Below are 24,426 nucleotides of genomic sequence, written 5' to 3'. Positions count from 1 at the left end.
CTTTTGCAATGCTTAAGTGTTGCCTTATAGTCAGTGCAAATCCGGACTGATCCGTCCGGTTTGACTGGGGTCACTATTGGTGTGTCCCATTTTGCATGGTCGACGGGGACTAGTATTCCCTGGCTTACTAATTTGTCTAGTTCCCTGTCAATCTTGGGTTTGAGGGCGAACGGGACCCTCCTAGCTTTTAATCTAATGGGAGCCACCTGGGGGTCCAAATTGAATGAAATGGGGGTCCCCACGTACTTGCCCAGGCAGTCTTGGAAAACGTCCTCGAATTCTCTCAACAATTCATCCTTCAGGTTGACTCCGCTTCTGTGAACCCTGGTTACTTCCATGCCCAAGGCTCTGAACCAGTCCAGACCTAGCAAACTGGGCAGGTTTCCATCTACGATGGTGATCGGCAGGGTTTTCTTGAATTGTCCATATTTCACTCTGACGGGCATGACTCCTCGAACAGGGATTCGGTTCCCCTGGTAGTCTTGCACTCTCAGCTTTTGGGGTTGCAGCTGGCATTTTGCGACGTCTGGCAGGTCTCTTGCGATTGTGTCCCAAGACATAATCGTGATTGATGAGCCGGTATCCACCTCCATTTTACACTGCACTCCTTCGATGTATGTCTTGGTGAATATTTTCTTTTCTAGCCGTGTCGATGCGTGGCCCACTCTCACAGTGGTCTGATTCAACTTCGCGCCTTTTTTGAACTGACCAATCCCTGGCCGCTTCGCAGATCCAGCGCCCTGTTGATTGGCCGGTTTGAATTTTGGGCGGGAAGGTTGAGAGGCTCGGCAGGCCTGAGCTATGTGTCCTTTCTTTTCACACCGCCGACAAATTGTGTCTTTGAACCTGCAATTCTGTCGTTGGTGTTGGCCTCCACAACTCACGCACTCGTCCCGGTCGCCTCTCTCCGGCCTCCCGGTGTGAAAAACCTCTTCCTCTTCTTCACCGTCCGATTCGGCCTGCATTTCTTCGCTGCGGACTGGCGTTGCTTTCGCCGCGGCATTTGGCGTGTTCGGCTTTTGTAAGGTTTCCGCCACTTTGGTGGACATCTCGTGTGCCCTGGCCTCATCCAGGGCTATCGCCAGGGTTAGGTTGCTTTTTGACAGCAGCCGCCTCTGTAGTCGGATGTCCCTGACCCCACAAATAAGTTGTTCTAATAAAGAGTCCTCCAAGTCTCTATACTCACAATGGTTTGCAGCTTTCCTTAATGTGGCCATGTACATGCTTATCGATTCACTCTCTCGCTGAACTCTTTTCCTCAACTCGAACCGTTGTACAAACTTCGATGGCACCGGCGCGTAGTGTGCTCGTAGTGTCGTCTGTAGCGTTTGCCATGGCACCGACTGTTGGTTCCGACAGCGATTCGGCGGTATCGAAGACTTCTGGCCCACAGTGGCTCAGGAAGTAAGCGCGCTTTTGATTATCCGATATTCCTTGTAGTTCGTTAGCTTTGAGAAAACACTCAAAACGAGCCATGTACGACCCCCATTTCTCCTTGGCTGGGTCGAATGGCACTGGTGGCGTATAGCTAGACATCGCTATGTATCCGCCCTTGATACTGGCTGGGTTTGAAATTACGTTGTTCCTTCAGCTCTTTTCCTAGTCTCACTGCCTTCAAAATCAAACCTTCGTCGCCAATGTTAAGTTCAGGCAATGAAGAGGCAGGAGACGATACAAGTGACAACAGCTCTTTGGTTTATTGTGATCCCAGCAAAAGCCAACAGGCAAAAACCCCTCTTTAAATAGTATTTTGGCTGAGGCATCAGCCAATCAGCAACGTGCATTTTCCCGCCCAAATTTCCCTCCTAAAATTCAAATACATTACGATGTCAGCTTTGGAAGCCATACTAGTCCGGAAGCTTCCATGCTGCCACTTTCTCATGTGTGGGAAAGTAGGAGGGGGGATTTAGAGGAGGGGTTGTCATTAGACATTAGACATAATAAATTCTTCCTGTTGATCAAGGTCAGGCTGATCCTGCATCTGGAGAAGGAGTGGTTGAAGTGCTGTCTCGAGATGGGACGGTTGACAATTGGAGAATGTGATCGACAGAGGAGTCAGGGGATAGTTTTGGGGGTTTTGATTTACTGAAGGAAAACTCAGATCTCTCAGATTTGGATTTTCCCAGATGTGCCAGTTTACCTAGCCTAGTAAAAGAACTTTGAAAGATGTGTGCTTCAGAGTTTTACTTGGAATAGGGTTTTTTTCTGAAATGCTGACACTCAATCCTACATCTCAACCCAGGCCCACCAAGTGATATTATCAAAGCTTTGTCTTGATGTCTAGAGGCTGTGGGTGAAAGAAATGATGTTCAGTCTAAACTACTCCATCATAAGACCAAATGGCTGTGGATTGTGGAATCTTCTGTATCTGGGGATTTCTGAAAGGAGTTACATTTAGGCAATGTGACCTGGTATTCTCTAGAACCATATCTTCACAGTTCCCTTTGAAACAGGTCATGAATTAAGATTTGAATGGCACAGTTACCTATAGTATGATAAAATTAAAGAAAATGTTCATTTCAACAATCATTTTGTCAGACATGGAAGTGGTATATAAGTGCTATTGCTATTGTTATGACTGCCACCATGGAAGAGGTCGTTGACCATCCCAAGGAGACAGTCCTTGTTGTAGTCAATGGACCAGGGGTAGTCAACCTTTTTATACCTACCGCCCACTTTTGTATCTCTGTTAGTAGTAAAATTTTCTAACTGCCCACTGGTTCCACAGTAATGCGCTGTGTATCGTCATCTGCGCATGCCTCTTGCACATCGTGGATTGGGTTTTGAGGGTGGGGTGGCTACCAGCTCTGCTTGTCTGTTACAGCTGGGCGGTATGGGGGGAGATGTGTGAGCTATTCTGGGACAAGGCTCTTTTGTTTGCAGTCGCACTATAGCGCCATTTAGTTTCACTTACATAACGTGAACTAAACTTATGCACAGGCAATACAAATAGTATATTTTCAGGAATTTAAATTGTCATGGGGAATTTTATGAAAACCTAATGAAAATGTTTTTAAATAATGCTATGAAAATTTTTTAAAAAGTCAATTAAATTAAAAAAAAGGAAAGTGCTTCAGTATTGGACAAAACCTCTACTGCCCACCATGAAAGCTGGAATGCCCACTAGTGGGCGGTAGGGACCAGATTGACTACCACAGCAATGGACCATAAAAAAATAATTCTGAATAAGACTGCTAATGAAAGGAATTATTTGTTCTTTCAAATGACAATTTGGGATCACTATTGTGTTAATAGTTGTCCAAATAAACAAGGAAAAAAAATGCTGAAGTACTGTGAGAAAGGTGAGACATGATTAATGTAGAATCAGATCCAGAAAGATATTCCTGGATTAAATGTGTTTTTGCAAGGTTTTTAAATTCCATGCCAGCGTGGAATATTTGGCAATCAAATTGAATAATGCAAATAAACAAGCAATGAAATATTTCAGCTGAGTTATAGTTTCTATATATTTTATAACAATTAACCATGACAGATTAGTTACTTCCATGTATTTTAAATCACAGTACCTTTCCAGCAGATTGCTGAATTAATTGACCCATAAATTCTTGAGTTGGTCTAAACGAAGCTTTTAGTATGCAACCACACTTACTAATAAAATGTTATATTGAATTATTAGGTACTGCATGTGTTACTCTCCCATTGTCCTGTTACTTTGTGTTTTATCTTACATTTTTGAAAACAAAACAAAACAACAGGAGGAGATGGCATTGGGGATAATCCATTAGGAAGTACTCTCTGAATGCTAGGATGTTGCAGTGGTTTTATACTTGAGGAAATTCAATACAAAATGATACAATAATAAAATATCATTATATCATTTTATTATAAAAATTATTATAATAAATTATAAGTGCCTGATTCCGGATGTACTCTGATGCATTCTTATACTAGTGTAGACGCTGATCGCCTGAGTGTTGATACAGTATAATTGTCAGCCTCCGCTTTAATTTAGTGTATTTCTCCTACTAGATTATCTGACTATTTTATTACCTTGTTAAACGTTTGCTCTACTGATTGTCTTACATGCTTTATGGAGAAGAGGGGGGGAGATTTTCACTGTTCCCAGCGTCGGCTGACATTGTATGTGGGGGAGAGAGGAAATGCCATTTTCAAAACCAGAGGTTTGAATTGTGTTGGCGCGTGAATGTAACGGCAGCTGCTGATTCCACATTCCATTCGGAAGATTGACAGAGGGAGAATATCGGAAGTGAAACTACACGTGACTGAGGAGAAAGAAGACATTGGACTATTATTGTATGACCTCTAGTAGGGGGAGGGTTCAGGAGAGAATATGACTCTGGGGATTTGATTAGTGATAGCGGCAGGTGGTTTGGAGAACTGGTAGCAAAAATCCATGCCCCCACCCCCACCCCAGCTGAGCCGCACGATCATCAGAGGTTTTTTTTTTTTTTAACTTTTAAAAGCATTTTTTCTTCAGCTGAAAAAAGTAAAAAAAAAACCTCTGATGATCACATGGCTCAACTGGGATCGTCAGAACCCTTTAAAACCCTTTTTTTCCTCTGGCGATCCCAGCTGAGTTGCCTGATCATCACAGGCTTTTAAAATCATTTTTAAACAACCTCTTACAACAGCCCCCGCCAAAGGCCAATGCAATTGCCTGGTCCCCACTTGCCTAACTGCAGCTTCTTTTGGGTTCCCTAAGCCTTGCTTCGGCTGCTGCAATCAATTGCATCAGCTAGCAACTGAATCTGCTTGCCTGCAATCCATCTTATCAGTGAGCAACTCAATTTGCCTGCCTTCAATTGAGTAAGTAACTGGGGGGGGAGCTTTAAAAATATTTAATTGTTTTTTTTTTAAGGAGTTTTTTTTTAGACAGCAATTTAAAGTTAAGGAAGTTTTAAATTTAGCTGCTTTTATCTAAAAAATATAAATAAAATAATAAAATAAAATATTTGTGCAGCTTTCTGAGATTTGGTGTGTTTCTGTAGTGTTTCACTCTAACTGCACAAACACACAAAATCTCACAAAGCTGTATGTGGCATTTTGTGTGTGTGTGTGTGAGTCAGTTGTGTTGTGTGTGTGTAAAGTGTGAAAGTTGGTTTTTGGTACCTCTTATTTTTTTGTGTACTTTGTTTATTATTTTTATTATTTATTGTTATTGGCCATGCCCACCCAGTCACATGACCACCAAGCCATGCTCACCAATTAAGCCACGCCCACAGAACCGGTAGGGAAATTTTTTAGATTTCACCCCTGTGTAAATGTATTACATGGCCTGAGTTTTGTATTGGTTAAATAGTCTTATTAGGATGAACCAGGTTCTTGGAAGAAAATTAAAATGTATTGATTTTGTAATTATACTCAAAAAAGTGTTGAACGATACTGACTTTATATTAAACTTGGACTGCTACTCATGAAAGATACTGACTTTATATTAAACTTGGATTGCTACCTAAAGAGGATTATGTGTTCCTGGAAATTACTTCTGTGTCAGAGGCTACAGTGTGGCTTGATTAGCTCTCAGTATTTGAATTGGCTATCTATAAAGTATAATTCTGAGTCAGGTTCAACTTGTTTAAAAACTGTATTGTAGCAATTTATTATAGATATATATAACACACACACACAATACACACAATATATACACACACAGTACTATATCAAAACTTTAAAAAAATTAAAAACCTATATATCCTTCCTGCTAGAAGAATATATTCTGCTGTGAACAGGCAGGCCAAGAGACAACGTCCAGAAGCATTCTTGGGAGGACATGTAAAATCTCACCTTTGTTCTTTCTCCAATTCATATTAATTGTCATTCCCTTCCCTTCCACTGTGTACAAGGATTTGCTAAATGCCTTCATCAGTTTGGAATCACTAAGTTTTTGTCATCTTTATCTCAGTGTAATGGGACTTGCAAACTCCCTTTGTGTTGTCTGTCTTTGTTGCTGCTGATCTTAATTCAACAAAATGGAAGCAGCGTTGCCTACACAAAAGGCACAAAGATTTTATTTCCCTTCTAGTTTTCATATGTTTCCATGGTCAGTTACTTATAAAAAACATATTCATAAATTCCCAGTGCCACTGTTTATCACAGCATGGTTTGATCTGAGTTTACAGATTATTTCCCCTTAGAATGCATAACTTCTCCTTTAAAAGTAGATTTTAGTAAGCTTGTTAAAGCAAGCTGAAATAACTTATGCACTGTATAAAATTTGTCCTTTTCCAAATAGGACTACATTTGGATCCAAGTGGCATTTGCTATGGTACTGAGGTACACAAGAACGATAGGTGTCTGATATGCTTAAATAATTGCTAACCCTAACCCCTAAGAACACTAAAAAAGGGAGATCGGCCTGGATTAAACCAAATATAAATGCCAGCTTTGTTCTAACTCTGAAGAACATATTCTCTCTGTTCTTTTTTCCTCTGGTCTGGGTTTTGCTCCTTGCTTTGTAAACAGAAAAGAGCAGAGTCTGTTATTCCTTTCTAAATGATAATAATTTAGGCATGATAGCTACCCCAAAATAGGATAATTTTTTTTAGATTTCAAATTTCATTTTTTGAACAAAGAAGTAAATATATAGTTACTATCAGAGCCCTAAGGAAACTGTGCAGCATAATGGCTTATTATTTAATGAGACACAACGATAAAACTCTTTGCTAATAGAAGAGCCTTTATATAAAATTAAATATTGGCAAAAAGCAATGGCTCTTAAAAGTGTTGAACATGAAATTTCCTTTCTAGGATATTTCTGAAGGCACCTCTTACCTCCTGGTTCCTCATGCTGTAGATTAATGGGTTGAGCATGGGGGTAACCACTACATAGAACACAGAGGCCATTTGGTCTAGGTGATAACTCTGCCTAGAGCTTGGCCGTACATACATAAAGCTGAGACATCCGTAGAAAATGGTGATGACCATGAGGTGAGATGTACACGTGGAGAAGGCTTTCTTACGGCTTGCAGCAGAATGGATCTTTAAAATTGTGACCAAGATATAAGCGTAGGAGGTGAGAACAGTCATGCTTGTTGTTATTAAATTAAAGCCAACAAGAATAAAAACCAAGAGATAATTAAGACTGATATCTGAGCAGGAAAGAGCGAAAAGGGGAGGGCCCTCACAATAAAAACTCTTAATGAGGTTTGGGCCACAGAAGGACAGTCTAGATGCAGCCACTGTGTGTATAGAAGCATTAATGATCCCAGCAATGTAGGCAACTGTTATCAACTGAACACATTTCCTTTGGGACATTGTGATGAAGTAGAGTAGAGGATTGCAGATTGCCACGTAGCGATCATAGGCCATCACAGCGAGGAGGTAGCTCTCTGTGGTGGCAAAAAGGGCATAAAAATAAAGCTGAGTAAAGCAACTTGCAAAGGAAATTGACTTCTTCTCTTTTAATAGATTGGATAGAAAGTTTGGGGTCACCGTTGTTGAATAACAGGTATCTAGGAATGATAAGCTGGTAAGAAAAAAGTACATTGGTGTGTGGAGTTGAGGACTGGTTCTGATTAAGACAATCATGCCCACGTTTCCCATCAAGGTGATGGCATAAATAGCAAAAAATATCACAAAAAGGATCAGCTGCAAGTGTGGGTCCTGTGTCAACCCAGTGAGTATGAATTCTGTCACCCATGTGCTATTTCCCATTAACACTGTGAAAACAAAATATAGTACTCAATGTTACATGTTCTCTTAACATTTCAACTACATAAGAAGTTATTTTCTGTGATCTCAAATAAGATCTTGGAAGGAGGATTAAAAATTAAGTTCTAAGAAGAGAAAACTGAGTATGTGATTGTCAACATTCTGACAACCCAATATATTATAACATTCATAAGTTTCTTCTTGACTATTATTGAACAGTCAAATCAAATTCCATAAATGAAAGAAAGCTAGTATTTGTGATCCAAAATAAGTCCTTAGAAAAAAGACTTGGAATTACCAATACATCTATAAATAATAGTTTCTCCATCATTAATACCAAACAATTTTGAGATTGTTACACTATCCTGATAAATTCGAAAGCCCCCAAAGATCCTCAACTTACCCAATCACTCTGAACTCAATCACAACTATAATACTATAATAGGTTACAGCATTTGTTCTTTGCTGGTTGTGGGTGGATTGCTTCTAGTTGAAATGAGTTAGGCATATTTTTGTATGTGGGTAGAAATCCAGATATATTCAGCTCCAGCTGGCTCTGAGTCTTCTTATTAATTTGGTGCAGCACTTTCTTGGCTGTCTCTGCAAGGGAGTATTTTCTACTGGGAAACCTTGGTATTCCCTAAGTAGTTCTAATCTTAGACAAATGCTTTCTAGAAACGGCAGCTGCATGGTAACTTTTAGATCCTTACCCGGAAGCTCCAACTATTAGATGTTGAATTAATAGGTTTTTCTTAAAACTTTTATTCTTAATTTAATAAGTTGAAATACAGTTGAAGTAATTAATATGATCAGGTGGGTGTGCAAATGAACATATAATTCAAAATTGCATTGTGTTTATCTGTTTGTCTGTATCTCAAATTAGTCCAAGGTTTATTATACCACAATTTTACAAACAATGTTCTTAAAGTCCACTAATTTAAAGAACGTGTAAAAAAATCTGAGACCCATTTTATCAGGATGTCCACACTAATTTTATTCACAAAGTTGTGCCGCCGAAGCATCCCTGTGGTCATGTAAACACATTTTCCATGTTCCTTGCCAGGTTCCCATGAGCAGAGTCCTAAACCTGAAAAGTAGAACCTGTCATTCCTTTCTAATTGACGGAAATCACGAAGGCATGATAGCTGCTCCCAAAAAGGCCACACTTCTTCAGAGTTCAAATTTCATTTTTTTATCTCAAAAGCAAAATATAATTAACTAAAAGAGCCCTATAACACAGCATAATGATTTATTCTTTTATGAGACACAATTTGCTACTAGAGCAGCTTTTATCTAAAGCTGACATTTGGCAAAGAAAAACGATTCTTAAAGATATTATCATATCTGTTGAAGATGAAATTTTCTTCCTAGGATATTTCTGAAGGCACCTCTTACCTCCTGGTTCCTCATGCTGTAGATTAATGGGTTGAGCATGGGGGTCACCACCACATAGAACACAGAGGCCATTTGGTCTAGGTTATAATTCGACCTAGAGCTTGGTCGTGCATACATAAAGCTGAGACATCCATAGAAAATGGTGATGACCATGAGGTGAGATGTACACGTGGAGAAAGCTTTCCTACGGGTTGCAGCAGAATGGATCTTTAAAATGGTGACCAAGATATAAGCGTAGGAGGTGAGAACAGTCATGCTTGTTGTTATTAAATTAAAGCCAACAAGAATAAAAACCAAGAGATAATTAAGACTGATATCTGAGCAGGAAAGAACGAAAAGGGGAGGGCCCTTACAATAAAAACTCTTAATGAGGTTTGGGCCACAGAAGGACAGTCTAGATGCAGCCACTGTGTGTATAGAAGCATTAATGATCCCAGCAATGTAGGCAACTGTTATCAACTGAACACATTTCCTTTGGGACATTGTGATGAAGTAGAGTAGAGGATTGCAGATTGCCACGTAGCGATCATAGGCCATCACAGCGAGGAGGTAGCTCTCTGTGATGGCAAAAAGGGCATAAAAATAAAGCTGAGTAAAGCAACTTGCAAAGGAAATTGACTTCTTCTCTTTTAATAGATTGGATAGAAAGTTTGGGGTCACCGTTGTTGAATAACAGGTATCTAGGAATGATAAGCTGGTAAGAAAAAAGTACATTGGTGTGTGGAGTTGAGGACTGGTTCTGATTAAGACAATCATGCCCACGTTTCCCATCAAGGTGATGGCATAAATAGCAAAAAATATCACAAAAAGGATCAGCTGCAAGTGTGGGTCCTGTGTCAACCCAGTGAGTATGAATTCTGTCACCCATGTGCTATTTCCCATTAACACTGTGAAAACAAAATATAGTACTCAATGTTACATGTTCTCTTAACATTTCAACTACATAAGAAGTTATTTTCTGTGATCTCAAATAAGATCTTGGAAGGAGGATTAAAAATTAAGTTCTAAGAAGAGAAAACTGAGTATGTGATTGTCAACATTCTGACAACCCAATATATTATAACATTCATAAGTTTCTTCTTGACTATTATTGAACAGTCAAATCAAATTCCATAAATGAAAGAAAGCTAGTATTTGTGATCCAAAATAAGTCCTTAGAAAAAAGACTTGGAATTACCAATACATCTATAAATAATAGTTTCTCCATCATTAATACCAAACAATTTTGAGATTGTTACACTATCCTGATAAATTCGAAAGCCCCCAAAGATCCTCAACTTACCCAATCACTCTGAACTCAATCACAACTATAATACTATAATAGGTTACAGCATTTGTTCTTTGCTGGTTGTGGGTGGATTGCTTCTAGTTGAAATGAGTTAGGCATATTTTTGTATGTGGGTAGAAATCCAGATATATTCAGCTCCAGCTGGCTCTGAGTCTTCTTATTAATTTGGTGCAGCACTTTCTTGGCTGTCTCTGCAAGGGAGTATTTTCTACTGGGAAACCTTGGTATTCCCTAAGTAGTTCTAATCTTAGACGAATGCTTTCTAGAAACGGCAGCTGCATGGTAACTTTTACATCCTTACCCGGAAGCTCCAACTATTAGATGTTGAATTAATAGGTTTTTCTTAAAACTTTTATTCTTAATTTAATAAGTTGAAATACAGTTGAAGTAATTAATATGATCAGGTGGGTGTGCAAATGAACATATAATTCAAAATTGCATTGTGTTTATCTGTTTGTCTGTATCTCAAATTAGTCCAAGGTTTATTATACCACAATTTTACAAACAATGTTCTTAAAGTCCACTAATTTAAAGAACGTGTAAAAAAATCTGAGACCCATTTTATCAGGATGTCCACACTAATTTTATTCACAAAGTTGTGCCGCCGAAGCATCCCTGTGGTCATGTAAACACATTTTCCATGTTCCTTGCCAGGTTCCCATGAGCAGAGTCCTAAACCTGAAAAGTAGAACCTATCATTCCTTTCTAATTGACGGAAATCACGAAGGCATGATAGCTGCTCCCAAAAAGGCCACACTTCTTCAGAGTTCAAATTTCATTTTTTTATCTCAAAAGCAAAAATATAATTAACTAAAAGAGCCCTATAACACAGCATAATGATTTATTCTTTTATGAGACACAATTTGCTACTAGAGCAGCTTTTATCTAAAGGTGACATTTGGCAAAGAGAAATGATTCTTAAAGATATTATCATATCTGTTGAAGATGAAATTTTCTTCCTAGGATACTTCTGAAGGCACCCCTTACCTCCTGGTTCCTCATGCTGTAGATTAATGGGTTGAGCATGGGGGTCACCACCACATAGAACACAGAGGCCATTTGGTCTAGGTTATAATTCGACCTAGAGCTTGGTCGTGCATACATAAAGCTGAGACATCCATAGAAAATGGTGATGACCATGAGGTGAGATGTACAAGTGGAGAAAGCTTTCCTACGGGTTGCAGCAGAATGGATCTTTAAAATGGTGACCAGGATATACATGTACGAGGTGAGAACAGTCAGGCTTGTTGTTATTAAATTGAAGCCAACAAGTACAAAAACCAACAGATAATTAAGACTGATATCTGAGCAGGAAAGAGCGAAAAGGGGAGGGCCCTCACAATAAAAACTCTTAATGAGGTTTGGGCCACAGAAGGACAGTCTAGATGCAGCCACTGTGTGTATAGAAGCATTAATGATCCCAGCAATGTAGGCAACTGTTATCAACTGAACACATTTCCTTTGCGACATTGTGATGAAGTAGAGTAGTGGATTGCAGATTGCCACGTAACGATCATAGGCCATCACAGCTAGGAGGTAGCACTCTGTGGTGGCCAATAGAATATAAAAGTAAAGCTGAATAAAGCAACCTCCATACGAAATTATCTTTTTCTCTTTTAAAAGGTTGGATAGAAACTTTGGGGTAACACAAGATGAATAACAAATATCCAAAAAAGATAAGCTGGTAAGAAAAAAGTACATTGGTGTGTGGAGAGAAGGACTGATCCTGATTAACATAATCATGCTTAGGTTTCCCACCAGGGTGATGGCATAAACAGCAGAAAATATCCCAAAGAGGATGAGCTGGAACTGTGAGTCCTCTGTTAATCCAGTGAGTATGAATTCTGTCACCAGTGAGCTGTTTTCCATGTAATCACAGTAATATTTCTGTCAATTTCCCTTTTTTCCCCTAATATTTGTAATGTAGTCTGTGATCAGAATAAATTTTTAACTTCCTAGAAAAAGAAAACAGAAATTGGAACATTTTTGATGAAGAACTCAAGTAATAAAATAATATTCAGTTTAAAGGAAACAATATTCAGTCTACATATATTTTCTTTCAAATTTGAACCTGATCATCATATTTTGAAAATTAAGTCCTTTGCAATGAAATAGTCATGGTTATTAGGATGGATTAAGTATATCCTACTATATATGATTAAAATAGTTCTAGCCCATGAATAAATTTTACTACAGGACTATTAAAAACAATTAACAACATGAGAGTGCTTTTGAAATCTTTGAGTAGACCTGCGTACTCTCTTTTAAACACGGGAAGACATCCAACAAATATCAGAAGAAATATTAGTTGCATTTACATTTCTGTTCACAGGATATTTTGACAAGCTGCAGTAAAGAATTAACAAGATAAGTGAAGAAAAGTTCTTACTGCTTTCAACTGTATATATTGTTTTGTTGGTTCATTGCTGGATCTACATATTCTATGACTTATAGAAGCTCATTTCTGGATTACAAGGGTTTCTCATTTCTTGCGTTGATTAAATGAATTATGAATAGCAAAGCCACATTGACTCTCACGTCACAGATGATTGAGCACCGTCAACATATTCTTGTATATCTTTCAATATACAAGATAGTTTGATATAATCAACTCTACAAAGAAATTTTCATTCTATAAAATAGTTGTTCTGTTGGCCACATTCTATGAACAACTTCTATGAAAATATTTGAAGATTTACTTGTAAACACACTTCTCTTTTTAATCTTGGCTTTTTTATATCAGTCCCAGCTCTGTTTTACTTATGCCTCTTTTGTACCACCCATTACTCAAATCACAGTTAAAAACAAAGCACTGAAGCTTTATAAACATAACATTTGTTTGTTTCATCTCAAAATACCTAATCTTCTATGCCAAATGAGTATATTCATTCCTCACTAAATCTTTAAATTTTCTGATGCATTCAGTTTTTTTTAAAAAATAAAACAAAAGCAAAAAAACCCTGCAAATCTTGAGGTCTTCTTGAGTGTTCATCCCAAGCACTCCTTTTTTCCTGATGCAATCTGAGCTGTGAAAAAGACTGTATTTACCCAAATATTTGTGCACCAACTAACTTGCATGGTTGCCATGCTGGCTTGATTTGGCACTTCTCTGGATATCCAATCAGTTTTCTTTGAAGTAAGTTGTCATCTCATGAACTTCTAAATCAAACTGTCAAAATCAACAAAATGCGATAATGGTATAGTTGCCTTTATGATTATCAAACTCACTTGTTTTCTTCCAGATCAATAGCATCTTTCACATTTTAAAATAACTGTATTTTTTTCCAAGAGTCTGAGTGCAGGTTTGTGAAACTTATACTAATATCCTTTTGCTGCTCTGAAGAAATTCAGGTAGTTTCCTTCAGTCTTCGGTAACTCAACAGCTTTATACAATTCTGCAAACAATACCATCTCCCTCAACTCTCTTTGGAGTGAAGGAGAAAAGACCTCTACTGAAAAAAACATTGGTTTGGGGAATGTGTCCCCAAAGTGCTTCAAATTGCTCCACCTACTGATTTATGTTAATTACACAGTGAAGATTCAGTAAACCAAATTGCAATTGTTTGAAGTATTTACCAATGGGAAATGTAATATTCGATAGATATCATATTCTGTCGTCTTCTTTATTTATTAATAATATTTTATCATACCCTTTTTCCACACAGTGATCAGTGGTTGATTTCAAACATTTTTACTACTGGTTCTGTGGGTGTGGCTTGGTGGGCATGGCATGACTTGGTGGGTGTGGCTTGGTGGGCATGGCATGGAAAGGATGCTGTAAAATCTCCATTCCCTCCCCAATCCAGGGAAGGATACTGCAAAATCCCCATTTCTTCCTGATGAGGGCAGGGCCAGTCAGAATTTTTACTACCGGTTCTCCGAAATACTCAAAATTTCTGCTACCGGTTCTCCAGAACTGGTCAGAACCTGCTGAAACCCACCTCTGACAGTGATGTTCCATTAACAGCATTTTTATGAGTTTTGATTAGCTCCAATTCTTTTTTCCATAGGCTTTGGGTTCAGAAGTGGTTTGATGGTCTTTTCTGGTTGTTTATGTCTTTGTCAGTTGTTGTTTTTTAAACATTTTTTATCATTTTTAATTTACTCATTGTTGTTACTGAATTATTATTAAAGAAGCACATTACCTGAATTGGGCATTCATTGGAGTGGCTGTACAAACTAGTTAAATAAAAGAAAACTGAGATCTGTAATTGTAATAGTATTTGGGAATGCGCCTGGGAAATGGGGAAGGGGGTGCTGCCTAGGGAATACAATTAGAGAAGACACAGCCTACAGATGTATAACAGAAACTCAGAAGGAAACCTCCCTAATTTTCAGCCTGGAAAAAAAACACATTGGGAGATTTTTTATTATTTTACCACTCTTACAATATTCTGTTAATGTAGCCTTACAATAAAGTAGTACTAGCTTATCTGGTTGTGCTTCCTGTCTGGTTTTTTTGGCAATACTGAGATAAGTTTTGCAAATTTCATACTCTTTTCCAAAGAAAGAAATTTCAGGAATGGCCTCTGATCCTCAAATAACCCCACTATCCATTGAGTATCTGGCAGCAGCATTGTTGCAACACCAGCAGCAAGTAGATGCATGGATGATCAATTTGCAGAATGCCATGATAATACTAACACAAGAACTGGAACAGAGTTTGCCTCAACCTGCAGCAGCACAATAGATGGCAGTCTAGCCAATCCTCCTGCTTCCCATGACAGCTTGCCAGGGAAGTTCAGAGACCAGCAATATCATTTACAAACAGTGAAACTTTACACCACCACCACCCCACACACCAATGCATACCATTCATGACTACACAGTCCTAAATAGGGTAATAATTAAAGACCATTATCCACTCCCACTTAGATCTAGATTGGCTACAAAAGGCACACATTTTTGCAAAGCTAGACTTGAGCAGTGTTTACAACGTAATCAGAATGAAAGAAAGGCATGAGTATTAAACAGCCTTGAATAGATAGTATGCCTTTTGACCTAGTTAGCTGTGGAGCTTGTTTTTATAAGGGCATGAATGACACATTTTCAGAAATTCTAGACAAGTATGTTGTAGTGAACTTAGATGAGGTATTAATTTATTTCAAATATCTCTTTTTGCATATCACCCATGCCAGAAATGTATTGTAAAAATTATGGGACAACAACCTTTTTGCCAAACTAGAAAAATGTATATTTATATTTATATTTATTTATTTATTTATTTGTCAAACACAACAGTATATATGTATAAGCATGAAATAACCATACAAATTGGATACAATTAAAGGGAACATTAGGACAGGAACAGTAGGCATGTTGGTGCTCTTATGCATGCCCCTTACAGACCTCTTAGGAATGGGGTGAAGTCAATAGTAAGTAGATAGTCTTTGGTTAAAGCTTTGGGGATTTTGGGAAGAGACCACAGAGTCAGGTAGTGCATTCCAGGCATTAACAACTCTGTAACTGAAGTCATATTTTCTACAATCAAGACTGGAGCGGTTCACATTAAGTTTAAATCTATTGTGTGCTCGTGTATTGTTGCGATTGAAGCTGAAGTAGTCTTCGACAGGAAGGACATTGTAGCAGATGATTTTATGAGTTATACTCAGGTCCTGCGGAAGGCAGTGGAGTTCTACATTTTCTAAACCCAGGATTTCAAGTCTGGTGGCAGAAGGTATTTTGTTGTGATCAGAGGAATAGAGAACTCTTCTTGTAAAATATTTCTGGACACACTCAATTGTATTAATGTCCGAAATGAGGTGTGGGTTCCAGACAGGCGAGCTGTATTCAAGAATTGGTCTAGCAAATGTTTTATATGCTCTGGTTAGTAGTGTAATCTTTCTGGTGAAGAAGCTACGTGAGATTAAGTTTACACTCTTAAAGCCTTTTTTGAGATCTAGTTGCAGTGGGCTTTGGCACTTACATCATTTGATATGAAAACTCCAAGATCTTTGATGGGGTGAGGGTCATCTACAAGGTAATGACCATCAAGCTTGTATTTAGCGTTCTGATTCTTTTTTCCAATGTGTAAGACAAAGCATTTGCTGGTTGAGATTTGAAGTTGCCAAGTTTTTGACCATTCTGACACAAAGTTAAGGTCTTTTTGAAGGGTAGCCGCATTGTTGGTAGTGTTAAATAGTTTAACATCATCGGTGAAGAGAACACAATTATTTATAATATGGTCACCGAGGTTGTTAATGTGTAATATGAAGAGTGTTGGTCCTAGAACGCTGCCTTGGGGGACACCGCTATTGACAGGAATGGGATTTGATAGGGCACTGCCTATTTTGACCACTTGTCTGTTTGACAGGAATGTTGTTATCCAATTATGGAGGGGTCCGGAGATGCCATAGGAATTAAGTTTGAGAAGAAGTTTGTCATGTACCACTGAGTCAAAAGCTTTACAGAAGTCTATGTAAATTGCATCTATTGTTGCATGGGTCCCTGGGTCTCAACCCCTTATCTGCCACCCTGACCCCTTCTACCCCTGTGTTGTGCAAACAGACATTTCAGATGGCGAGTTATGAACAATTTTGCTCCAGGCAGAGAAGGAAAGGAGGGCAGATTTACTACTGTATGTGCCTTTTATTCCAGAACGCTCTCCTAGCAGGAAGGAGCTATGACATTTTCAGTAAAGAATTGTTTGGAATAAAAATGCCTTTCAACAATGTGGACACCTACCAGAAGGAGCACCCACTCTAGTTCATAGAGATCATTTAGAGATTCTGCAAATGCCCAATCTTTTGTCTCTTGGCAAATCAGGTTGACACAATGACAGATTAGTAACTTCCACATTTTTTAAATCACAGTACCTTTCCGGCAGATAGCTGAGTTAATTTGATCCATAAATAATTGAGTCAGTCCAAGCAAGGCTATCCGTATACAGCCACACTTGCTAATAAAATATAATATTGAATTATATGGCACTCCATGAGTTACTCTCCCATTTCCCTGTTACTTCTGTGTTTCATTTTAGAAACCAAAACTAAATAATAGGAGGAGATCATGTTGGGGATAATCCATCAGGAAGTACCTTCTGAATACCTGGATGCTTCTGTCACATGAAATGTTTTTGTACCTGAAGAAATTCAATACAAAATATAATAATAATATATTATTATAATTATAATTATAATAAATTATATGTGCCTGATTGCCAGTGATTCTGGACTCTGATGCATTCTTACACTAGTGTTGATTCTGATCTCGTACGTGTTAATAGAGAATAATAGAACCTGAAACAGCAATACCATTCTGCTCAGTTCTGATATTTTTCTGTTCATGTTATTCTTTTTTAATGGATTACTGCCATATGAAACTTTTGTGTCTGTAAAAATAGAATTGTGTAAAATAAAAAATAAAAAAAGAACTCATTTGTTCCTATAGAATCTTGTATCTTGTAGTTTGTGATTTTTTAATGAGTGACACAAAACATTATTAATTTTCTTCTGTGCTGCTTCTAAATGTCATAGGTTCTGTATTTGGAGAATGTAGAACATGCTATAGAATGTAGAACATTCTATAGTTACAAGAAGGGTATGGTTGTGACATGGACTCTTCTGAAATTACGTTAAAATTACTATTGACCAATATAGTTAACTAACTTATCTTTTGCAATAGACAATGAAAAAGCAGAATACAGGAGAGTAATAAACAAAAGTTTTGAGGGCGATAGGGATAATAAGCCACCATTTTATGATCCAAATTGATTCAGAAGACATATTTTTTCTACCTAATCATGATCACACAAAATTGAAATCCTTTTCAATCTCCATTATAAATACTATAGCAAAATCTACAGGTAAATAGTCCTTGACTTGCAACCACAACTGAGACTGGAATTTGGTTGCTAAGTGATGCGGTTGTTAAGGGAATCATCACATGACTGGACCCAATTTCATAAACATTGTTATTAAGTGAAATACCAGTTGTTGTTATGTGAATGACACAGTCATTAAATGAGTCCAGTTTCCCCATTGAATTTACTTGTCAGAAGCTGGCTGAGAACATCAAAAATTGTGATCACATAACCACAAGATGACACAATCCTTGTTCAGGTAGTTCTCAACTTACAACCACAGTGGAGCCCAAAATTTATGTTGTCAGGTGAGATATTTGTTAAGTGAGTTTTTCCCCATTTTACAACCTTTCTTGCTACAGTTGTTAAGTGAATTACTGCAGTTCATAAGTTAGTAACCCAGTCGTTAAGTGCATATGGTTTGCCCAATGACTTTGCTTGTCAGAAGATCATAGAAGGTGATTACCAAGTTTTGGGACACAGCAAAGGTCATAAATATGAACCAATTGCCAAGCATTTGAATTTTGATCACATGATTATGGGGAGGCTACAATGGTTGTAAGTGTGAAAAATGGTCATAAGTCACTTTTTTCAATGCCGTTGTAACTTTGAACAGTCACTAAATTGTAGGTTGTAAGTTGAGGACTACCTGTAAATGTGAGCCAACTGCCAGATGCTGGAATTGCAGTATCATGAAGGTGGTGGGTGGTTCGACAGTCATTAACTTTGAGGACAAGTTGTAAGTCACTTTTTTCAGCATAATCATAACTTTGTACCATAATTAAATGGAAATTGTGATCAAGGACTACAGTACCCATACTCATTCTTTCATTTAGTCTGAGCCAATCACCAAGATATTAATGGTTGTCACTACTAGAAAACATGATGAGTGCTGGCATTTTATTTCTTGCTCCCAGAAACATTAAAAAACTCTTATTAAAGAGCAAAAGACATTCACCTTGTTATGCCCTGAGTTGCTTCCATAAAACTGCACTATAATAAGGATGCTAATTTTAGCTGGTTTCTAAAATAATCTAGCCTTTTTAAGGCATAGTTAATAAACTTCAGCTGAATTTTGAAACCTGAATTAAGTCCCGCTGATCAGACTCACTGGGAAGCAAGATTCTTTCAAAGCAGACTGGATCAGAATGTTATTGCTATTCCAGCAAAGATTAAGAAAGACATAACAATAAATCTTGATGGTAATTTTTTTTAATCTCCTAGTGAAGTTCTGCTCTTGAAAATTTTATTCAGTTAAATGAATCATAAAAATAGTATAGCATTTTCTTCACTTCTGGTGATAGAGAATGGAAAGATTTGGGATTTAAGTGTTAGTCAAATTAAGGAAGGCGTCATGAAGCAAGTAGGAGATTATGTAGGGTTATCCTATAAATCACTGAACTGGGATCTGAACTGAAATTCATGACTTTTGTAATTAATGAATATATGGGTATTTTTACTTGAGAATGGTTTATTTCATAAGGTTTGTATTATAGCTACTCTAAAAACAGAAATGGATTGCCCAGAATCATAGACAAAATAATTTTGATTGGAACCGTGACACAAATATTGCTGAAGGTATTACTGTTAATATGCTGGCTTTGTGAAGTTTCTGATAATACCACATAACTGGTAGATAGATTAAATAATACATTCTAAAAACATATATCTAGCTCCATTAGATATAGAAAAAGTCTTTGATACAAAATTTCTGGAACATGTTATAAAAATGGATTCTCATCAAACCCTCTAGAATTTTAAAGGATTAAAAAAAACTATGTCTTAATAGCAATTTATACAATTACATTATTTGTTACAATCATGCTATGTGAAATGTAATATCAACTGCCTTGGAAACTTCTATGGATTGGAATGAGTCAGATCAAGACATTTTTACAGAATAAACCAACAATGCCATTTCAATGTCGGCTGCGGGCCCCCAGGGGAAGGTCCTTCTCTGTGGGGGCTCCCACACTCTGGAACGAGCTTCCCCCGGGTTTACGCCAAATACCTGACCTTCGGACCTTCCGCCGCGAACTGAAGACACATCTTTTCATTCGCGCGGGGCTGGCTTAAATTTTATCGATTTTAAATTTTCTATTACAAATTTTAATGGGGTTTTAGTTTTATATATTTTAAAGTTTTTCAGGCCAATTATAAAATAAGTTTTTTAATTTGTATTTTAAATTGTATATTGTATTGTTTGTTTTTTACTTTTGGCTGTACACCGCCCTGAGTCCTTCGGGAGAAGGGCGGTATAAAAATCGAATTAAATAAAATAATAAATAAAATAATAAATAAATAAAATATACAATGACCAAAAAAAAAACCAAAACAAAAAAAAACCCAATATAGAAGAACTTTGGAAGAGAGAGCTAGATTTTCCTATATTATAAAATCGTTGTGTTTTAACATTTAAGATACAATGATTTTATAATTTTTAAAGAAAAGTTAAATGTATTTATTACACTATTTTGAACTCAGAAGCAAATATATAATTAATACAAGAGCTCTAGGAATATTATACAGCCTAGTGATTATTATTTAATGAGACACAATGATAAAAACCTTTTGCTACTAGTACAGCTTTTATGTAAGATTAAATTTTGGCAAAAAGCAATGGCTCTCAAAAGTGTTGAACATGAAATTTCCTTTCTAGGATATTTCTGAAAGCACGCCTTACCTCCTGGTTCCTCATGCTGTAGATTAATGGGTTGAGCATGGGGGTCACCACTACATAGAACACAGAGGCCATTTGGTCTAGGTTATAATTCGACCTAGAGCTTGGTCGTGCATACATAAAGCTGAGACATCCATAGAAAATGGTAATGACTATGAGGTGAGATGTACACGTGGAGAAGGCTTTCTTACGGCTTGCAGCAGAATGGATCTTTAAAATGGTGACCAGGATATAAGCGTAGGAGGTGAGAACAGTCATGCTTGTTGTTATTAAATTAAAGCCAACAAGAATAAAAACCAAGAGATAATTAAGACTGACATCTGAGCAGGAAAGAGCAAGAAGGGGAGGACCCTCACAATAAAAATTCTTAATGAGGTTTGGGCCACAGAAGGATAGTTTAGATGCAGCCACTGTGTGTATAGAAGCATTAATGATCCCAGCTATATAGGAAATTGCTATCAGCTGAATACACTTCCTTTGGGACATTGTGATGAAGTAGAGTAGAGGATTGCAGATTGCCACGTAGCGATCATAGGCCATCACAGCTAGGAGGTAGCACTCTGTGGTGGCCAAAAGACTATAAAAGTAAAGCTGAGTAAAGCAACCTCCATATGAAATAATCTTTTTCTCTTTTAAAAGATTGGATAACAGCTTTGGGGTCACCGTTGTTGAATAACAGGTATCTAGGAAAGATAAGCTGGTAAGGAAAAAGTACATTGGTGTGTGGAGTTGAGGACTGGTTCTGATTAAGACAATCATGCCCACGTTTCCCATCAAGGTGATGGCATAAACAGCAAAAAATATCACAAAAAGGATCAGCTGCAAGTGTGGGTCCTCTGTCAACCCAGTGAGTATGAATTCTGTCACCCATGTGATATTTCCCATTAACACTGTGAAAGTAAAAGAAATACGGTGCTAAATATTACATGTTCTCTTAACATTTCAACTACATAAGAAGCCATTTTCTGTAATCTGAAATAGGATCTTGGAAGGAGGAATAAAAATTAGGTTCTAAAAAGATAAAACTGGGTATGCCAGTCTCAATATTCTGATGATATATTATAACATTGATGTTCCTTCGTGATTATTATTGAAAAACGATCAAATGAAATACCATAAACAATAGGGAGCTAGTATTTGTGATCCACAATAAGTCCTTAAGTGAAGACTTGGAATTACTGGTACATCTATAAAGAATAGCTACTCCATCATTAATGCAGAACAATTTTGAGATTTTTACATTATCCTGATAAAGCCAAAAGCCCCGAAATATCCTCAGCTTACCCAATTAGTCTGATTTTAACCACATCTACAGCAAGTTCAAGCATTCCGTCTTTGCTGGTTGTGGATGGATTGCTTCTAGTTGAAATGATTTAGGATTTTGTGTGTGTGTGGGTAGAAATCCAGATATATTCAGCTCCAACTGTCTCTGAGTCTTCGTATTAATTTGGTACAGCACTTACTTGGCTGTCTCTGCAAGGGAATATTTTCTACTGGGAAACCTTGGTATTCCCTAAGTAGTTCTAATCTTAGACAAATGCTTTCTAGAAATGGCTGCTGCATGGTAACTTTTAGATCTTCACCCAGAAGCTCCAACTATTAGATGTTGAATTAATAGGTTTTTCTTGAAACTTTTATTCTAAATTTAATAAGTTGAAATACAGTTAAAGTAATTAATATGATCAGGTGGGTGTGCAAATGAATATATAACTAAAACTTGTGTTTATCTGTTTGTCTGTACCTCAAATTAGTCCAAGGTACATCATACCACAATTTTACAAAGGAAGTTCTTAAAGTCCACTAATCTGGGACCCATTATATCAAGATGTTCAGACCAATTTTATTCACAAAGTTGTGCCACCGAAGCATTCCTGTGGTCATGTGAACACGTTTTCTATGTTCCTTGCCAGCTTCCCACAAACAGAATCAATGGGAAATTCAGCAGGAAATTGGAAGTCATTCCTTCTTTTTGCCTACACACTTGCATTTTATTTATCTGTTTAGGTAATTAAATATAGACTTATTATTGAAGTTCATTTGCCACTGCAATTATTTTTCTATTTATGATATATAGTCATTTTAGATGACCATTATATCCCACCTGGCAATGGGATATAAAAAATATGGTGAACCTAATGTTGCCTCCTGGAAAGAGAGCCGGGGAGGGAGGGATCATGTTTAAGAGATGACACCAAAAGTCATTGAGGACCCAGCAGGTCATAGGTTGTCTAGTATATTCTATACTTTTGCTAATATAACACAGATATTTCGGCTATGGATTTGTTCCCAGTTCCCAGTATTACCAGCTAGTCCTCGATTTATGTTGACAATTGAGTCCAACATTTGTTAAACTAATTTTTCCCCATTTTACAATCTTTCTTGCCACAGCTGTTAAGTGAATCATTGCAATTGTTAAGTTAGTAAGATGGTTGTTACTGGCTTCTCCATTGATTTTGCTTGTCAGAATGTCTCAAAAGGTGATCACAGGACCCTGGGACACTGAAACCATCATAAATATGAGTCAGTTGCCAAGCATCATAAGTCACTTTTTACAGTGCCAGCGTAACTTTGAGCAGACACTAAATGGACGGTTGTAAGTTGAGAACTACCTTTATGAGTGATTGCATATATTGATTTCTATTTCAAATCATAAAATCATAAGGCTGGAAGGGACCTGGGAGGTCTTCTAGTGCAGGGGTCTCCAGCAAAGCTGGCTGAGGAACTCTGGGAGTTAAAGTCCATAAGTCGTAAAGTTGCCAAGGTTGGAGACCCTTGTTCTAGTACAACTCCCTGCCCAAGGCAGGAGACTTTATTGCATTCCAGACAAATGGCTATTCAGTCTGTTAGAAATTCTGTTTATTATATGGCCCTACAGATCAGTAGTGGGTTGCAAAACCCATCGCTACCGGTTCACTTGTGCATGCGTGTACTCGCGCGATGCTTCTGCAGATACACAGAAGCTCCGATGCGGGTGGGCGGAGCCTCCTGCCACTGCTACCAATTCACCGATCCGGGTAGAACAGGTAGCAACCCACCACTGCTACAGATCAAATAAAATATACAGTCACCATGAGCCTTGCTGCTTGTTTTCACTGTAACAGGAAACTACACTGTATATTATAGATTATACCTAATAAATTTACAAACAGAGCCATCTACTGGCTGAATACTTCTGTAGTTGTTGCAATACGAAATACATTCCAACATGTATTCCAACACAATCTTTTCTTGAATACTTCAACAATGGAGCAGCACAACTCCGGGAAGCAAACTGTTCCATTGATTAAGCGTTCTTATTGTCAGAAATTTCCTCTTAGTTCCAGGTTGGATCTGTCTTTAATGAGCTTCTATTGTACAGTATTGACTCAGTAAGGCCTCATTAGTGCAGTATAGAGCAGTATTATCACTTCTCATGATCTTGATGCTATTCCTCTTTTCATGCAGCCTAGAACTGCATTGATTTTTTTTGTCAGTTGCATCACACTGCGGGCTCATATTTAAGTGACAATCATTTGGACACCAAGATCTCTCTCACAGCTGCTACATACCTTGCTTTTCTCATAACTGAACTACATCTTGCTGGATAGGTCCCAATGTTTCAGTCTGTCAAGATTTTTCTGAACCATGACC

General features: G+C 37.6%; 4 protein-coding genes across 5 annotated transcripts; all 4 read right to left on the bottom strand.

The window, feature by feature from the left end:
- Positions 1-1,133: 1,133 nt before the first annotated feature.
- On the bottom strand, positions 1,134-7,635 carry LOC131204814 (olfactory receptor 1052-like; the record flags this gene model as incomplete). The annotated part of the gene is made up of 2 exons (XM_058196418.1): positions 6,735-7,635; positions 1,134-1,150 (listed from the first exon to the last, which is right to left on the bottom strand). Coding segments are annotated over exons 1-2 (918 nt in total), but the record flags the coding sequence as incomplete, so codon positions are not given.
- Positions 7,636-8,970: 1,335 nt separating this feature from the next.
- LOC131204826 (olfactory receptor 1052-like) lies at positions 8,971-9,924 on the bottom strand. Its single transcript, XM_058196444.1, has one exon. The coding sequence runs from the start codon at positions 9,907-9,909 to the stop codon at positions 8,971-8,973; it is 939 nt and encodes a 312-aa protein (XP_058052427.1). The 5' UTR covers positions 9,910-9,924.
- Positions 9,925-11,245: 1,321 nt separating this feature from the next.
- Positions 11,246-14,255, bottom strand: LOC131204792 (olfactory receptor 1052-like). 2 transcript variants are annotated; one of them, XM_058196378.1, is made up of 2 exons: positions 14,233-14,255; positions 11,246-12,173 (listed from the first exon to the last, which is right to left on the bottom strand). In XM_058196378.1, the coding sequence occupies exon 2, from the start codon at positions 12,056-12,058 to the stop codon at positions 11,246-11,248; it is 813 nt and encodes a 270-aa protein (XP_058052361.1). In that variant the 5' UTR covers positions 12,059-12,173; positions 14,233-14,255. The 2 variants fall into 2 exon arrangements, with proteins under 2 accessions (XP_058052361.1, XP_058052352.1); XM_058196369.1 differs by lacking the exon at positions 14,233-14,255 and having other exon boundaries at positions 11,246-12,184.
- Positions 14,256-19,592: 5,337 nt separating this feature from the next.
- Positions 19,593-21,681, bottom strand: LOC131204820 (olfactory receptor 1052-like). The gene is made up of 2 exons (XM_058196430.1): positions 20,793-21,681; positions 19,593-19,615 (listed from the first exon to the last, which is right to left on the bottom strand). Exons 1-2 carry the CDS (start codon positions 21,679-21,681, stop codon positions 19,593-19,595), a joined length of 912 nt encoding a protein of 303 aa, XP_058052413.1.
- Between the last annotated feature and the right edge of the window lie 2,745 nt (positions 21,682-24,426).

The sequence above is a fragment of the Ahaetulla prasina genome, chromosome 1 (genome assembly GCF_028640845.1).
Source record: "Ahaetulla prasina isolate Xishuangbanna chromosome 1, ASM2864084v1, whole genome shotgun sequence".
Lineage (NCBI taxonomy): Eukaryota > Metazoa > Chordata > Lepidosauria > Squamata > Colubridae > Ahaetulla > Ahaetulla prasina.
Note: the sequence above shows the minus strand (reverse complement) of the source record. Positions and strands in the feature narration are given on the sequence as shown.

Excerpts from the sequence above, each read along its gene's own strand:
- LOC131204820 (XM_058196430.1), bottom strand. The coding sequence starts at position 21,681 with ATGGGAAATATCACATGGGTGACAGAATTCATACTCACTGGGTTGACA. Across the intron at positions 19,616-20,792 it reads GAGGAACCAGGAGGTAAGGC|TAGCTATAATACAAACCTTA; the intron begins GTGCTTTCAGAA and ends CTGTTTTTAGAG.
- LOC131204826 (XM_058196444.1), bottom strand. The coding sequence starts at position 9,909 with ATGGGAAATAGCACATGGGTGACAGAATTCATACTCACTGGGTTGACA.
- LOC131204792 (XM_058196369.1), bottom strand. The coding sequence starts at position 12,184 with ATGGAAAACAGCTCACTGGTGACAGAATTCATACTCACTGGATTAACA.